At 39.4% G+C, this 18,562-nt stretch overlaps 1 protein-coding gene across 1 annotated transcript in view; it reads right to left on the bottom strand.

Annotated features, from left to right (window-relative positions):
* Positions 1-1,107: 1,107 nt before the first annotated feature.
* Positions 1,108-18,562, bottom strand: part of RIT2 (Ras like without CAAX 2) — a 164,991-nt gene continuing 147,536 nt past the window's right edge. The window contains exon 5 of the mRNA XM_088536687.1: positions 1,108-1,484. Within this exon, the coding sequence (XP_088392813.1) occupies positions 1,257-1,484 (228 nt within the window). The 3' untranslated portion in view covers positions 1,108-1,256. The remainder of the gene's footprint in view (positions 1,485-18,562) is intronic.

The raw sequence follows: 18,562 nt of genomic DNA on the forward strand, positions 1-18,562 counted from the left end.
ATCCTATAATATACCTAGAAGAAAAGTGAGGGAAAAAAAAAAAAAAAAAAGGAAAGAAAGAAAATTTTGTAGGGAACATATATATTTCTCTAATAAAACCAGTTAAAACCTCAGGAGAAACACAAATGACACTGACTGCTAGTCCAGTTCATTGTAGTCATGACCTTTATTCTTTGACACAATGTGCATATGTCTTAATTGTAAAATTTATAAATAAAGTCAATATTAAAACGAGAAATCTGTTTAAAAAAAAAAAAAAAAGTCAATGAGGCCATCTTCTACTCCATGTCAGCTTTAAAGAGGGATATTTAAAAGAAAATGACTCACTTGGATGGTCAAGCACTGTGAAGGAATGGTTTTTGGCCTTATGCAATTCTGCAGTAAGTAGCAGTTTGGCTGCTATACTGTAGATGTTACAACATGGTGGGACAGAGGTGTTCTAGGGTGTGTTCTAGGAGGTATCAGATGGACCATCCCTTTGCGCCCTCCTTAGAGGGCCATGGGAATGTGTCCGATGCGCTGCATGTCCATAGGATGGTGCACCTCTGTAGCTCACCAGTTCTGATAAGTAATAAGCCGAGCAGGCAGAGCCATAACCCTGCTCCCTTCCAAAGAGCTAGAGACGCTTGGCTTGTGCTATCCTTGCCAAGCCTTCATGCTAATGGAAAGCACACAATGAGGATGAGCCTTTACAGGATCAAAACTGGGAGCCCCCGGCATTCCCTCTGAGTCCAGTTCTCACACATGCATATGCACACACAAGTATACATATATATATATATAACAGCGGCGCACAGTCTACCCTAAATCTACAAATGAATGCAAAGCTGAAAGTTAAATTCTAAAGTCCTTAAACTGTCAACATTTCTGATGAAAATCAATAGTGTTCATTCTCGGATGCTGAAATAATTCATGCAATGAGAGCATCCTTTGTTCTAAAACTGGTGAAAGCTGGGTCTGCCCTGGATGCTAGCTTAACTCCTAGCATTTGAAGACCAGCCAGGGACTATAATGAAAAAATATTTTCTCCACTCATATTTGGAGAAAAGGCATGAGTGGGTATGCTAAGTGACTTTATAATACAGAGGAGCGACAGGGCAACCACGAAATGGGCCTTCAGGGAGCTATTTCTGCATGAGGGCTGACGAAAAAGAACTCCAGGACCTGGTCTGGAAGATGCTGTGTCAATGCTGACTTTTTGAACTGTTGCAGGTTACTGTGGTCAGCTCCTGAGGGTGGCTCACAGGAAAATGCCATCAAGTTGTACTTTCCCTTTTCTTCTTCAGTGACCCTTTCAGTTTCCGCCATAGACTATCCTTCCTCTTCATCTTCTTCTCTGCCACGGGCAGTGAGGACTCTTTCCTTCGGATTTCCCTCACTAGTCCATGGAAGACATCATCAATGTAGAAACGGAGGGCAGCTGAAGTCTCAAAAAAGGAGCAGGAGTATTCTCTGGCTAAGCTCATTCCTTCTTCAGTCGAGACCTACAGGGAAAAAATGTCCATAAATATCAGATAATGCATGAACCAACAGGACACCATTAGAGCATGTGTAGTCTGATTTTTTGGATACCGCTGGAGTGGGCATGTCACCAACCTTTACTTTAACAGGCAAATATTCTAACAACAACACACAAACAAAATCCCTGAGCAAAAAGATCTGTCTGAACCCATGGAATGTTTGAAAGCTGTATATTGACACAGTCTTCATGCATTCGGCTGTGTCTTTCTAATTCTGATTTTTTCCAAGCATTTCTTTTCTTTAGTGCACTAATCTTATGAGGGTTGGAAATATTAATACCTTTATTGTATAGATTGGAACAGATGGCCAAAAAGGCTTCAGCAGAATTACAATCCTGGAAAAGACCTATTTACCATTCACCTAAGCATTTACCATTCACCTAAATCCTGTAAGCAATTTGACTCCTCAAACAAAGCAACTTTCATACCTTTAAGATTTTTTCAGGTACATGAATTTCTGAGTAGTCCTTGAAGTGTTTTCATCTTGACAGGCTTGTAATCCTCTCACTTATTTCATGTCTGAGCTGCATAAAGATCCAAAATCTATTTGTTTTTCAGCTCATCTTTCTTAAATGGCCTAATGAACTACATTAACTGGAGAACATCCAGAAAATGTTTCCTTGTATTTTGAGGAAATTTAAGCAAAGCAATTGCTATGAATCTATTCGGAATTGAGGCAACTCTCATTTTAATTTGTCTAAATTTTCAAACGGCTATGTTATTCCTGAAGTTTCCTCATTTGCTAACTCTTGGCAGCTGATCCATCAGTTGGCTAATCCTAAAAAGGGTGCTAAGGCTCCTGATTACTGTGTATCTTAAATAGAGTTTAGATGATTATCCTTGACCTCCTACTTCAGGAATTTTTGCACTTCAGATACTCACATAGCCAGTCTACAGCAAAACAAGGAGTGAACCCTATGAGCCTTGAAATTTCAGGCTAGCTTCCCAGCTAGAATACCCTTTATTCCACATATTTGAAAACAAACTCTACAGGTGAAGTAGGAGATGTGTATTCAAATTCAAGTTTGGAAACTCCAGCCTTAGTTATTACTATTATGTCAAGGTAATGATTATTCAAGTAACATTCAAACCATATGCATAATAAGATGAAAAATCTGTGTGAGGTCCCTGTCAGGAACAATCTAAAACCTAGGGTATGAGAAGTCGCAATTGATACTGCTTGCTGGAAAACTCATCTTGCTCTTATTCATTGTTTCATGCAGCCAGTGTGCCATTTAATTTTATTAGAGATATAAACTTTAATGTTTCAAGTTATAAACAAACTCAGTCCTATCTACCATGAGGAAGAAAATGCCTGTTATGATCAGATTGTGACCTCACATTATTGTATTTTTTTACATCTACGTGTAAAACCAGACAGGGAAAACAGGTTTTTGGCTGAAACAGAACACCAGTTCTCTTCCAGCCTGGAAGTACGTCCACATCTGCTATGTCCCTACATTTCACAGAACAGAGAATTTCACCCTAGCACCTTTGCCCTGAGTCACAAACTCGATGCAACATTTGCAGACTACTTTCTCTATGTTACAGCTTTAATCTTAATTGAATTAAGAATATTCTAAGGGTAAGCACAGAGGTTGTATGTCAACCAGAATAATGCTCACTGACACAATGAAAGATTGTTATCGTTATCCAGCTGCTATAATTGCCAACCTTTAGCAAAAGGAGATGGGTAGCAATATGGTCCTTGTTTTTCTCCGGGCAGCTGTGTAAGCAAAATGTGTGATTCAATATGTCTATTGGGCACCATTGAGAAATTGATTGCCTGGATAGAAGACTATTTTAGTCTATCTTGGACTTTTTAATCATTTTTTTCCTGTTGCTATACCTTGTTTTAGCTGAAGGAGGATTTTTTTTTGTTTTATTTCATTTTCTTAAAGATGCCGCAGTTTTGAGCAAAGCATTATGCAGAGCTGCAGTTTCAGTAAGATTTTATACATGCATTTACCTTAAATAAATAAAAAGATAAATTGAAACATTCTTATATTAAAAGGATGGTAAGGTTGCAAATATAATCAGAATGCCAGAATAGCACTATTCAAATAGCAAAAAATGACATTCCCTTTGCCATTCCCATGCTTTTCCAGTCCAGTCCCATCTATTCCTCTTTCTTCTCTTTTCAAGGATCAAAGTTATCTTTTCTCCCACCTGCAAGGAAGAAGAATTGCAGGAGAAACACACTAAGCTACATAATGAAAGACAGCTACTAACTATAAGAACTGGAGTATTCTCAGGGGAAATAAGCACTGCAGAAAAATCTGTTCCCATCTTCTATGTGCCTGGTGTCAAAGGCTTGTATCTGGGCCAAGACTGACCTGCTTTCTATTAAGGTACTTCCAGAGTTTCCTGCCAAACTATGGAAACGACATTAAAGTCATTAATAGAAATAGTTAGGCTTTTCTGAAGTGCAATGCTGCCATAATTACAGCTGGTGCTTCCAGCACCACTGAAAATACAGGTATAATAATATAATCTGTTTGCTGAAGAAACTACTAGTTTAGCGACCTGTCTAGAGGAAAAATACACATTTTTCCTTCAGTTTGTAATTTGGCCAAGAGGCTAGATGCTCATGGAATTAGAAACACAGGATAAAGCCCTTGATGAGGTTATTGATGTTGCACATAACTCTAGGAATTTACGTTGTTCGCATCAGTATTGGAGATGGAAATTTCGATGATCTGTAAAAATCTCCTGTGGGAAGCAGAGGCCAGACCTTGAGAAGGGAGATGTTTGCCTGCCTAGGCTGAGTGATAAGGAGCAGGGATGCAGCTGCTCAGCCTGGTCCACAGGCAGCTCCCTCCGAAAACCTGTTGAAGCTGGCTGCTTGTCCAGGCTTGCAGCCAACTTAACCACAGACGTCCTCCAGACTAGCTTTGGAGGTCAAACACCCACAAATGAGGAAAAAGAGGAGGAAGGCAGGACCCTTGAATTGAGGGCTGGGACCCCCAACTGGTGTGCAGGCCTGCACACCCAGTGCGGAGAGTTGCACAACTGAAGGCGGAGTTTGTCCACCCCTCGGGCTGCCTCCTGGGTCGGACTGACCCTACGTGCCAGGATGCATGGGGCATAGAGAGGACAGTGCGGAGAGAGCCAGGGAGGGAGGAGAAACTCCAAACTCTGAGGCCTGCGCTGTCTCCACGGGCGCTGGTCAGCAACTCCCTCTCTCTGATCTGCCAGCTCGAGAGGATGTTTGGGTCCAGTACCCCACTGGCAGGTACCACCTCATGAGTAGTTATCCATACTTTGCTGCTTTAAGTGCTTTCACCTGAATAAATACTTGATGTAGTCACCTCGTTCTGCGTGATTATTGTCGAATCCTGAGCCCATCCAGAACAACATCTTACTGCCAGAAGAAAAACTGTATCAGAGAAACGCAGCCTGGGTCAGCATAGCTCAGAGACTTGTTGACAAACTGCATCTTCCACAGGAAGATATGATCTGTCAGCATGACACAGATAGATAGGTCAGGGGGTCAGGGAGTGAGGTCATTCTATTGAATATATATCTGGGAAGTAGAGCTTTATATCTCATCTTCAGAGTGACCCTCTGTGATTGAATCTGGCATTGGTTCCCTGCATATAATTCTGGTTATATTGATTCCAATTTAGCTCATTCTTTCACTGGAAAACTTTAAGAAGAGAATGAAAGAGGAAGGCTGGGGTAGTGAAGATGATGAAAGATGAAGAGTAAGGGGACAGCATAAGGTTTTTATGTCTGTTCCAACCCTTGTTTGAAAACTGAAGAAGCCTATGGGGTTTTGGGTCAGGCCCTGTAGAAGCAGGGCATGAGGAAGGCCTTGTAACTGAAGAACAAGTTCTACTGAAGGACAAATCAGTGAAATGGGCAGAGGAGCCTCATGAGCAGCATGTGTTACCCCTGTGGGAACAGTCTTCTCACATCTTGCTTGCAAAATCTCTGCTTCTTGCAAAGTGGTATGTCCAGTCTGGTGTCTGTGAATTGAGAGAGAGGGTACACCAGCTAGAGCATTTGAAGTGCGGACAGCACAGAGCAACACAGGTTGAATCTTTGATTTTTTTCATCTCTGGATAATTCAGGGCAGATGGAATGCAGCTTTGGAATGAAGCGACATTTCATAAAGACAGGAAATATTTACTGGCTGCAACAGCATTTTACTGCATTAAGATTCTGTTTGTGGCTTTTGCAAACCTCCCTTAGAAAATTACAAGTGAGATTAACTGCAATGCTGACAGTCTGTGAAAGCAGTGATGGATGAGCTGCCATTTTTAGGACAGCCAGCTCCCTACTGAGGTCAGCTCCTGCACAGCCAAAAGGATAGCGCAAAGCCACGCGGGTTGGATAGTGGGTGGGGAGGCACTGGCAATCACTGGGGCCCATATGCAGAACATAAAAATATCTGGACCTAAGAAGAGAAGCACAAACAGCTCAACAGATCAATAGTCTATTTGTGCCCTTGGATTGTCATTAGCCAGAAAATTTCCATCAGGATCAGCCTATTTTCTGTTTAGATTTGTTTTTTCTTCGGTCAAGACAACAGCAGAAGCTGCTGAAGAAGAAAGTGGATTTCATTCAGAGAGCCTGTATTAGCAGAATCAGCAGAATAGCCTTTGCTGAGCCAGTGCTGGTCATCATGCAGGAAAGCGATGAATTTCCATGTGTGCATCTCATCCTTGCAACACTGGGAATTAATACCGACTGCCTGACATGGCTTTTACAGCCATCCACCAGCGATTAGGAGCTCTAGGTTGCCATGGAGAGATCTGGAAACTGCAGGTGAATGGTTACAAGGACCCACCTCTATACTAGTTACTAGACTTCTATCCTGGCAGCTGTCATTTGCTTTGTGATGGGAAACAGGGTGGTAATTTGAGAGCTAAAAGCTTCATTCTGAGAATAGTTGCCATGGGAGACAAGGGATCTTGATCACAAGTTAGAGATAGGAGAAGATACTAGTTCCTCCATACAGTGCTCATCTAATCCTATCGAAGCTAAAAGGAGAAATTCCAGTGGGTTTTGATCAAGCACTGTATAGACAGTATTTTTGATGCACAATAACATAAACGAGCTGTAAATGATAAATACATTTTATAAACATAAGGAGGGAAGTAACATCTTAATCAGCAGGCCTCATTTGTATCATAGCTGCTTAAAAGAGGAGTCCAGCAAGCCATGAGCGGTACTCTGAATGATGTCTAAGAAGGATCCCTGTCACCTTCCTTCGCTTGTGGAAGTCAGAGCCATATAAGAATTGTTTTGTAGGCCACTTCTGGAAAAAAAAAAGGCAACTGAATAGACATTTAGGTATCAGAGACAGGCAGGAATTCAGGAAGAATCCATACAGACATAATAAGCTTTTTGGTACAGAAGTTTAAAACTGGTAACATGCTATAGAAAACAGCTTGAGAGATCAAAGAGATCTCTCAATCTCTTGATCAAGACAACTTGAGATGCCATAGCTCTGCAACAAGAAAAAAATTGCAAGGAAGGGAAAAATAATCTGATAGTTCTGTAAATTAAATCTCATGCTGTACTATGAAGGGGTGAAAAAAATGGGTACTGCCAATCTGTGAGTGACAACTTGTTATTAATTTCAGCTCTGAGTTTATGCCTAAGACACCCGCATGAGGACAAGCTCTGTAGCTTGATACGAATGATTGGGTCTAGCAGAGCTACAGCTGAACTTTCCTGTGTTGCCACTTGCTTTCCTAGAGGCAAGCACTTTGACTTTAAGCATTTGATCCTGTTTTAAGAAACATTCCGCTCAATCCACTAACCCAAAAGCACATCTATTACACCTGTAGCATTTCTGACAGTTGTTTATTTTTCCTTCAAACAAGTGTTGCATCAACAGACATGGTGGCTTTGTGCAGGTTGGTTTCAGGGTCTTTCCAAGTGTGAAATGCTATTGTTAGGTCAAAATGGAAATACTTGGACATTACAGCAGTTTGAAAAACTGAGCAGAACAAGATAGAAAATAAAAATCAATCTTTCTGTCTTTTTAAGACAAGCAGCACTGTTGTTATTTGTTCATGTAACATTTGTCATGGAATATTTTCTGTAAAAGAAAAAAAAAAAAGCTCCAAGCCCTTTTACCCTTCTGCTCTTTTTTCAGATATTTACATTTATAAACTGTCTATCATATCCTTGCCACTGAACACTGACATTTCTGAAAATAGGGGGGAGGAAGCAAAACTTTAAGTGGAAGTCAATTCAGGTGTTGAAGTGCTGAACTTCAAGCTGAACTTCAAACTTGAAGCTTAGGCTTTATGAGTAATCAGCATTTCGTCTTTGTGGTCAAACATTCGATAGGACTATATTTCAGGCCTAAAAAATGCACATTGCTAAGGTAAAACAAAAATGCTGGAGGTTGGGTAAATATTCCAGTTTTCATTCCCTCAACCCTCAAAATTCTCTTTAGTGTCTCTTTAAGATTTTTAAATTCATCTCAAAGTAAATTGTTTAAAACATTATTGTGAAACTTCTCCATCTGCAAATGTAAAAATTAAGCATTTTAACCTTTACATATGATCAAATTTACAACTGTATACACTGTAATTGCCAATTTCTTTTGCCAAACTTCCACTAGAACTTGCAACTAGTTTTACCTCATAAAACTCAGCATGTTTCACTCAAGAAAACACATGCACATGACTTTTTCCACAGTCCTTGGAAAAGTAGACACCTTTTTTCAACAGCCTGAGCAGTAAATGAATAACATGCTACAGAAAAGCAAGAGGAGAACTGGGCATCAACATCATTACTCTTAAGTTCATTTGGGAGTCTTCAAAAAGAATTAGTTGAGCAAACATCACTCTGACTTCATGGCAGGCAATTCTGCATCCTCAGCTTTGCTGGTTTCCTAAGTTACAGGACTACATGAGACAAAAGCTGCCATTTGTAAGACTACCCGTGTTTTTTTTCCTAGCATACTGCTCTGTGATCTCTCTTACAGATTTCATGCTTCAGAATGGGATATAGCACAAAAGACTACTAACCACTGCTCACCTGGTTGAAGGAGAGATTTGAGAATAGGGAGGACTAGCAGCCTGGAGCAAGGAGAAGATGTGGACTTTCTGTGTGAACTTGTGCCCTGATGGACATCCAACTGCCATCCAAATGGCAAGGGGCACAGTACAGAGGTGTCTTATGCCCTGAGCTGTTCTAACATCTGGCAGCACTTCTGCTCAGATATTCTTTCCCTTCTCTATTTTTTTTTTAGCTGGCCTCTGCATATGAATCCATCTGGAAAACTCAGCTTTAGCAGTGCAGAAAATAATAGGATTGGCCGGGAGTTTTGCAATAAGTTTGGGGGCTTATTTTTAGAGGATGGATGATGGAGGGTTTGGATTGTAAAACCATGTTTTTATCCTTATTTAAGGGAAACTGTATAGTATTCTCAATAAAAATTAAACTTATAGTCAAAAACAGAGATTCATCTATCACAAATTACCTGCGTACAACTTGGTTAGTCAACTTGGTTAGAGTTGGGGCATGAACCACTAAGCTTAGATTTCTTGTTCTGAACCAGGAATAACCATAACTTCATTTGATCCAAATGAATTGCAAATTGTTGAGGACTGGGAAAGTATTCTGATGAAACATGCATGATTGGTTGTTCTTATACTTTTCCTTATTGACCACTGTTAGATCAGACTGACATTATTTTCTGAACTGCTATGGTCATTGTTAATGCTGTTATATAAAAGCTTTAAGTTACTATTAGAAATTTCATATTTGAATCTCTTTTTTTTTTTTTTACCCCCCCCCCAAAAAAACCCTATGTTAATTCTCACTTGCATTATTTCTTAAAATTGTTATTGTGTGTTTTGGGATGGAGATTCTTTTATCGTCCAGCCCAAACAATGCATAAATAGAGGATAGATTTCTGCCTACTACAGAAATTCATTTTCTCCATTTTGGCTTGTGTTTCCACATTTTTGATCCACAAGGACACTGCAATGTGGGGGTTCTGCCTACAGATAATTTAGTTTTTTCTTTATTGCAATATTCTTGCTAATATTCTTTTGAGTAAACCTAGACAGACCTGAAACAAGCAAAAACACATGAAACTTCCAGGTCTAGTCTTTGCTCCTTCTAATAATGTTACTTCATTATTTCACAGATTTAATGTTAAATAATTAGATCAGCACCTCATTTAATGTAAATATCCTTAGTCAGGGTGCTGTCTGCAGGTAAGGCTCTAAAGTTGTTCTTCTCTACTACAGACTGTATTCTTGTGGCTTTGTCTTGTGAAAAGCAGGATTGATGAGTGAGATAAGACAACTTTATACCAGGAAATGTTTCTGGAAAAATGGCCTGAGGACATGATTGAATTGGATACTCAAAGCCACATGAACTTGCATCAGTCAGAGATAGCTCTGGGTCTAATTTGAAGAGAATCTGTTAGTGTTAAATCTTTAGCATCAGTCTTCAAGATGAACAAGTAGAGGTCAATTGCTCAAAGCAGTTTTTCAAAGATCTGACAATTTTCTAAATTGTCCATCATCTTTAAAGGTTCTTTGATTGCAACATTCAGCAAAAAATAAAGATGGTCATAAGAAGGTTGCAAAAAGAGGACATTTCTTCCTCAGTTCAGCTTGTGAAGACAAGAGAAGACCTCTCAACAATGTTTTTGTATGAAATTAACTGTGGTTTTAAGTTCACAAGAGAGGAAAACTGTTTCTTTTTTTTTTTTTTTTCTCAACCACAAAGTATTTCTTCATTATTATCTGTACATAACAGATGGTTATTGAACAATTTTCGTGTAGAGGAAGACACAAATTTTTCTTATTTAGACTTTCCAGACTTTTTAAAGTAAATGATAAGTTAGAAGTATTGAACTCTTATTATAACACTGAAAGTGATATCTACAGCTTTGGGAGCATAAAATATAACCAGTTCACAATATTTTCATTTGTCTACCAACTACACGGGCAATGTTCATTTATGTGTTAAATATTCAGGTTTCACTAGTCACTTGAATTCAGCTCTGTAAGAGACTTTTGAATTGTGTTTGTCTTGACATTGCTGCCATACTTCTTGGCCTTGGCTCTGGGAAGATCAGCTCGAGGTGTTTTATCCACTTCTTGGCCTGGGCACCCTGTCTCTGGGAAGGTTATGAGATCAGCACAAGGCCCAAACCATGCCCAGCAGTGCCTATGGAGCGGCACTGGCACTTGAGTTGGGTGAAGAGGAGCACCAGAGCATGCAGAGAAGGGGGGCAGACTCTTCAAGAACAGGGACATAGGAGGACACTCTTCAAGAACAGGGACATAGGAGGACCCTATGGTTTTCCAGCCCCATGGGCACGGCAGCTTCTTCCCATGTGTGTGCAGCTTCTTCTGGGGTGCACGGCTTCTTTCCCGGGACATCACCTGCACCGAGACACCTGCACCAAAGCGGAGCCAGCAACACTTAGCTGGACTGCTGGTGGTGGGAACTATAATCTTGCTGCACCGCTCCTGATTGTTTGCTTTTCCATCTTTTTTCTCTTCTTTTTCTCTCTGTCCTATCACGCTTATGAGAATAAAGCTTACAAGGTTGAACGGCATTTGACCCTGTTTGTGTCTTAATCTCGCTCTTGGGATCGTATTGAAAACTCCCTCGACACTGGATCGGGACAAGCTCTTATGATGGAAATGCTAAGCAGATAAATCTCTATAAAAACACAATATCTTATAAAAATCACTCTCTCATTATATTAGTGCTACTTCGAAGACAAATAATGCCTCTAGCAGCAATATTTTGTCCAGAGAGCACTCCCTTGACATAGCAAGATAACAAAACAGAGCAAAACCATGGAGGAAGGCAGAACAGGATGCAGGTTTCAACATTTCCAACACTGTTTGCTGCAGAATGGGGAATGTAACTCTCCAAACTTGGAGGAGATGAGGGAAAATTCTGGAAAACCAAACAGAAAAGAGGGGAAGGCAGAAGCAGCTGCATGTTTATTTCTGTGTGTTTGCACATACTGTCACAAAGGAGAATTGAAAGTAAGCAAAAATAAAAATATTAGTAATTCACACCCTTGAATTTGTATACTCTTTTGAGCTAACATATATATATGCAAACAGTGTGTTCAGTAAAATGCGTCATCGTAAGATGGATAATTAGGTGGGCAGAACCACCTAAGTGTTGAATGACCTTATGCTTAAATATCTTGCTGAATGTGGTTTCCAATATTGGACTAAAAGGGTCACAAAGATATCTGTTCCAAATGCAGTAGATAAGAGAGCGTTGTGTGTCCTGACACCACATATTGCTTTACATGATGTGGAGTGCATTGCACATATATTCTGGTGTACAGTTTTTCTGTCTAAGCAGACTCCCAGACACAGCTTCCAAGCAGATAGAGAACATTATGCTAAGTTGCTGGCAATGAAAAGAAATTCATAGCAAAACTCTTCCTTCCCCTTCACCTCCATGCAATTCTCACCTGCTGTGATTTGGGGATTCTAGCTACTCTGCTGAAGTGGATATTCTAGCAGAAAGAAGACAGGGAAGGAATTTATAATAGATTCATATAGATTTGAACTGCCATGGAATATATATATATGTATATATAGGTTTTTGTCATTGCTATTGCTCTTTCCTTAAAAACGTAGTTTAATTTTGAGGTTTTAGCAATTTTGGAGTTTATTGGAGAAGGTTTGTCAGACCATCTTATTAAGGAGAATATTTGTACAGTATTTTTATTAAACTAATGACTGATTTTCTCCATGTCAGTATCAGTACAGGGAAAATATTACATTTTTGAAGAATATGGATTGACCACAGTGAGTTGATAAGAGCAAGGAGCACACTGAAGTGCTTGTACATAGCTCATTTTCCCTATGTGAAAAGAGAGCTCATGAGTGAGCAAAGGGTTTTCTCTCAGTCACAAGAACACTGGAAAAGAGAGTCCCATGACACAGAAGCCTTTAAATGGACATGACAGCTGCATTAAGCACATCTTCTTAGCTCCATTCATGGTCCCAAAAAGATGTGATATGCCAGCATTGAGGATGCATAAAACAGATATGGAGTCTGCAGAACTGCATATGTGGGGGACAACAATGTGAAATCAATGAGCTGGAGGAGGAAAATTAAAAATCCTAGATGGCCAGCATTAGGAAGATCTGCACAAATGCATTTAACTAATTAGACATAACAAACTCTTATATTGCCTCTCACCCAACTCATTCCTCCAACTCCTCGCAGACATTTGGATAGTTACCATAGTAGCTTGTTAATTTAACTGTGGTTAACTTGTCCTATTGGCAAGCTCCCCATTCAGCACACAGTTTTGGATGTCTGTTCTATATTTGCTGCCTCTGTGCTTCAATTTTTTATTTGCAAGACCAAACCCTTCAAGGCATGGGTGTGCAGGCAGGAGGGTAACAACTAACAGTCGGCAGAAATTTAACTTTGTTAAACATAGCCCCAGACTTCCTTGTGTACTTCCCCAAGACATCTGAGAGACTTCACTAGCAGAAACTTAAGGAATTATTTCTGTTTAGGATTAATCAGCTTCTTTTTTTTCCCTAGAATATTAATTTTGGACTCATAAAAGGAGCCAGTCAAGGAGCTCATGTTTATGGCCACAGAGAAAAGAAAACAGTGGCGGGAGGAGAAAAATAGAAAAAAAAGAATGTGGAAAGACAGTGCTCGGAAGGAAGCACATATTGCATCTGTATTATGCTAGCTTGAGAGTACAGTGAGAAAAGACTCTTAAAAAACAGAATCGCAAAAAGTCTGTGCTGAAAATATCTAATTAACCTCCTCAATCTATGATGCACCCATCCAAATATTCATTTATTTTCATTTATCCATATATTTTTATGTGTATGTGTATAAAAGATACTCTATTAATACACCTTGGGACTTCTAATCACAATTACAGCTGATGAATTCACATTCTTACTCAGGGTAATAGGCTTTTTATTCCCCCAGTGTCAGACACGTAGCACAATTTACCTAGAGGCGTGTGTGAACATGTATATGGACACACACATACATACACACATGCATTTGCTTACAAATGCTGCTGGGATCAGCCCAAGCCTCTCCAATATACCTGGCAGTAAAGGCTGACTTTACAGTGAAATTTGGCTGCTGATACTGACAGAATATGGCTCTAAAGAGTCCCTTTGATGTCAGGAGGCATTCGGCATCAGCTCCTCTGCGGATTACAGCTGCTTTCTGACATTTATTTATTTCCTGTGTTTTAGTGAGCTGGCTGGTCTAAAGCTGAAGTCTGGCCAGACTCCGGAAAAGGCCTTGAAAAGCACTGAAAAGAGAGTGTGTGCACTGGTGTGTCCACCAGCCAGGATGCTCTTCTATCTCTTTTGAAGGTTTTGCAGCAAATCTGAAAGGAAAAGTGCTGGGTCATAATGTGGAGTACAGCAAGCCAGTTAAACTGATGCTTCTCTTGTCTCCCAGACAAAAAAGATGGAAGATAAAGGACAGACAGCAGGTAACAATTTAGGATTAATACATAAATAGTAATAAAGGAGAAATAATTAACACCTCCACTGTTCTGAAAAAAAAAAAAAAAAAAGGTAAAGCTTTTCAGGAGTAATCTTGTCTCGTTGATGGAACATCGACAGGTAGAGTGAAAATGTAAAATCTTTACTCAGACACATGGGCATAGCAGAACGACCCAGGCATCCAATATTTCATTTGACATCACTGAGGAAGATTGCTAATCTCTTTACTAATCTCTGTTTTTAAAAGTACATAAATAAGTCTAAGATTAGGGAAATAAAATTGCTTCTACTAAAGCAACAGCTGGTGAAAAACACAAACTGCTGGAAGCCTCAACAGTAGCTGTCAGTAGCAATTCAGGACATATTATCACCCCTTAGAAATAAAATGGGTGTTATTAAATGCCAAGAAAGTGCCAAATGCCTGTAGTAAAGTCTGGTCATAACTCAAGGTAAAGAACCTTGATATGCAGATAGGGATGATACCTGTGAGCTGGCTATGCTATTGCCAACACAGCCTGGGTGCAGTGGGCCTTCTTATCTGTAAGGGCACATTGTGGGCTCATGATCAACCCACCATCAACCAGGATACCCAGGTCCTTTTCTGCAAAGCTGCTTTCTCTCTCCACTGGTTCTGTTGCATGAGGTTATCTTTCCCAGGTGCAGCTTTAGCATTTGCCTTTGTTGAACATCATGATGTTCCTGGTATACCATTTCTCCACCAGATGAACAATGCTCCCCTAGGTGTTCACCCTACCTTACCAACCACCACTCAGCTTGGCACCATGGAGCAGATTGTTAATAAACATATTAAAATTCTCCCCGTGGGCGAATGCTACTAATAATCTACTGCTAGTTGGAGTCTATACTGCTTATTTAAATCTTCTGAGAATGGTTGTCCAGCTAATTCTTCACCCACCATGTAGTCTACCTATTCAAACCTCTTCTGACCTGTTTGGCTATGAAAAAAAACACATTGAAAGCCATGTAAAGGTAAAGTGTATTTGCTGCACTCCACTCATCCACAGTTAGTCATCTCCTCACAGAAGGCAATCAGCTTGGTCAGGCATTGTATGTCCTTGAGGGCATCTGCTTATCTTTCACGAGCCTGCACATGGCTTCCAGGAGGATTTACCTAATAAATTGCCTCACTGATGCTGTCATTCAAGGTTGCTCAAGGAATAGTTACATGCAGATGTAATAGCTCATCTGAGATAAACATAACAAGAGATTGCCCTATCCCATCAACATAAAGACAAAAATTACCAGTGGGAATCAAAGTTTTTGGTAGTTATAGGTTTTGGATAACAATTTAAATTTTCCCCACCTGGTGGATTTCTATTTTTACTTTTTTTGTATTAATATTATTAATGTTTTATTTTTAATGGCTTGATTAGATCCTTTCAAACTTTTTTCTTGTCCTGATATTTATTGAAAAATAAATAAATAAACAAAAACAAGGTAAACCACATGTTGTCTAGGAGAGCAAACATAGCTTGATGGCAGGAGAGAACAAAAAAGACGGTAGAAATATCCAAGTTTTTTGCCATATGGGCAAGGTTAAACAAATAAGCCAAAAATGCTATGGTATATAGAAACATTCCTATTATGTCTCAGTTCAGGCTCTAAAGAAATAGTTTGGTAACAAGCAGTCATCCATCTCAGAACAGGTGGTATGTCTGAGTATACAAAATAAAAAATAAAGGAGGAGGGAGTAAATGAAGAAAGGGAACAGCTTAGACCACAGATGGCTTAAAACTATCCAAAAACATATTTGTTTTTAATCCAGAATGACAGCACCTTTTCATATGCAGCTCTGGACATGGAAACCTATGTATGAAAAGAGGTGGTTTGCTATTGCTTTCCTACGTAGATTTGACATTTACAGCAATGGTTTCATTTCTTTCATGTCTCTAGTGAAAGATAAACTGTTTTGATCTATATCCAGTATTCAATATTGCTTTCAGTCTGGAGCATATGTTGAACTTTGCACTCCATAATCTGATGGTGGGGCACACCGCAGGATGCAGCAAAGCTATACCTACGGGATGAGTAAATAGCTTCAAAGAAAATTGCACTATAGCTCATCCGCACTAGGATTTAACAGTTTTCAATTTCTTCAGTCTTCTAGGGATTAAGCGCCTGATGTTGCCTCACTTTCTGTTCTGCTACTAGTGTTCTGTGCATTTGTAAGTCATGTAGTCCTGTGAAATCTATGGGGTTGCTCATAGATGACATGAATGCTTAACTGTGCCCTTTCAACTTCCTTGACACCAACCAAAGAAGCGAGTGGAGTTGAGTTCATTGACAGGAGAACATGAGGACAGCACAGCAACGTGTCCCTGCCTCATGGTCATGAAAGGATGGGTTTGTAGAGTTGCAACTACAGTGTCATGTAACAGTTAAAACATTAAATTTGTGGAATTTATAGCTATTTTTATTCCCTATCACAAGGAGTCATGTGAAATATTCCAAGTTTGGCTTCTCCTTCTACATCCTTTCCTCTTCATGAATTGAAAGTTTGTCACTTTGGAGTTTTAGAACAATTTTCAGGTCTGATTGATAGAAGTTTATTCAAAAGTCTAAAAGAAATTGGAAGACAGAACAAAATACAGTATGAATAAAAATAAAGAACATAAAATAATTACTAAAGATAACACCCTCAACCTTCTAAAGATAATCCTATTCATATAATCTGATTTATTTTTTGGCTGTATGGACTGATGGTCACAAGCTTATGAAAAACTATGTTTAGAATTTTATTTTTAACACTCGTTAATCCAGAAAACAATGAAGATGCAACATGTTATCTGTCAAATTAACTGATTAAAAAAACTGGAGAAACTTTACACCATACAGTCTGTTCTTCAGATCTAAATCAGAAGCTGTAAACTTCAAGCTAAAGTTGATTAGGAGCAATTACTTTGATTTTAACTTAATGAAATTAATTATTCACATACTCCAGAGACACAGATAGCCGAGCACCTGTGGAGGATGTTCACAAGAATGACACACATCTTTAAGAGACTCTTGTCATCATTTCAGTGCTGCATTTTTTTTCTGGCAAGCAAATTGGCTAATTCCCTTCAAAACAGAAGAGATGAGAAGCTTGTGCCCCTCGTCATTCCGCCTAAAAGGTTGCCCTGGAACCTCCATACTGTGACATCTGGGGACTATTTCCTAACTTCCAGACAAAATGTGATCTTTATGAGTTAATACTCATTTGATGTTACTCTCTTATTATTCTTTATTTTATATTAAATCAGTTTTCCCCACAATTCTTTATTTCCCTTTTGCCTCTTAACCAGATATATACATATAATGCTTTGATCATTTTCCTTTCATTTACCTAGGCTGAAGAAGACAGGCTTCTCTTAGTCTCCTGCAGTAGGACTATCTCGAAATACGTTATCAGCAGCTCTTCCAATCTGAGTTTATCACCATGGCACATAAGTGCCACAACTAACCTCACCTGAGATTTTACCAGGGTCTTCTGTAATACCTTTGATGCTTTCATGTCTTTGTTGTATATATCTTTCCAAATACCGCTTAAAATGACATTTCCTTGGGGAAAATTGTGTGAACTCCATGGTTTATAATCACGATGTAAGTGGTGGACTTTTCCTGCTGTCTTCTAGCTGAAGTGTTATAGAAAACAGCCTTTCTATTAGTCCTTAAGGGCTTGGCCTTGCACTTTTTACAATTTCATTTAATTTCACTTCGATCACTCCTCTGGGTCACACATCTTTTCCTCTACAATAATCCTGTCTCTTCTGGATGGAAAATGATCCCACTTTGTGTTATCAGCAAATTTTGCTAGTAGCACTCCTGCAATTTTACGTGTAGATCATTAATGAAAATGGTAAAGAACAGCAAATAGCAGAGTCATATGTAAAATTCTTAGAGGTAGAACCAGTTCCACCTAGTGAGACCGGAATCAAACTCTTCCTTTCTAAAGCATTACATAAATTTAAGCATGTGTGTGTGGATGTCTGTGCAATCCAGCTGTCACTTTTTTTTTTTTTTCTTTTTTTTGCCTGTAAATCACACATCTCTGTTGGCCCATCTCAACTAACCCATCTGTTATGATTATACAGAATACACAGGAAAAAAAAAAGGCTGATTTATGAAATGTTGGATGATTGTTCGTATTTTTATTAATCTCTGATCATGACTTCACGAGCACAATGAATTGCAAATAGTCTAGTGGCACTGAGTTGTCTTGGAAAAACCCAGAGCTGACAGACACTAAATGTTCCATGGAAATGAGCCATGAAGCTGTTTTCCTGCAGACACCCCACTCTGTGAATGGTCTTTTGTGCAGCTCCGAGGACCACGGGGGGCCCCAGTTCACGACCTGCGCTGGGAGGTGGCACAGTTACAGTCCTAATAATCCAACGCCTTGAGCTTTTTCTATGAATTAACTGAACAGCCTTGCTTCTAAGTGCCATTTTTTTGGAGATGGGGATTGAGCAGATGGGAATTTGTACAGGCCAAACTGTTGGAAGCCAGAGATAAGGAGGCGGGAAAAAAAAAAAAAAAAGAAAGAAAGAAAAAAAAAAGCTGTGAAAGACAAGC

This window comes from Tinamus guttatus, unplaced genomic scaffold (assembly GCF_059628265.1).
Source record: "Tinamus guttatus ecotype Peru unplaced genomic scaffold, ASM5962826v1 Tinamus_guttatus_pri_ptg000697l, whole genome shotgun sequence".
Lineage (NCBI taxonomy): Eukaryota > Metazoa > Chordata > Aves > Tinamiformes > Tinamidae > Tinamus > Tinamus guttatus.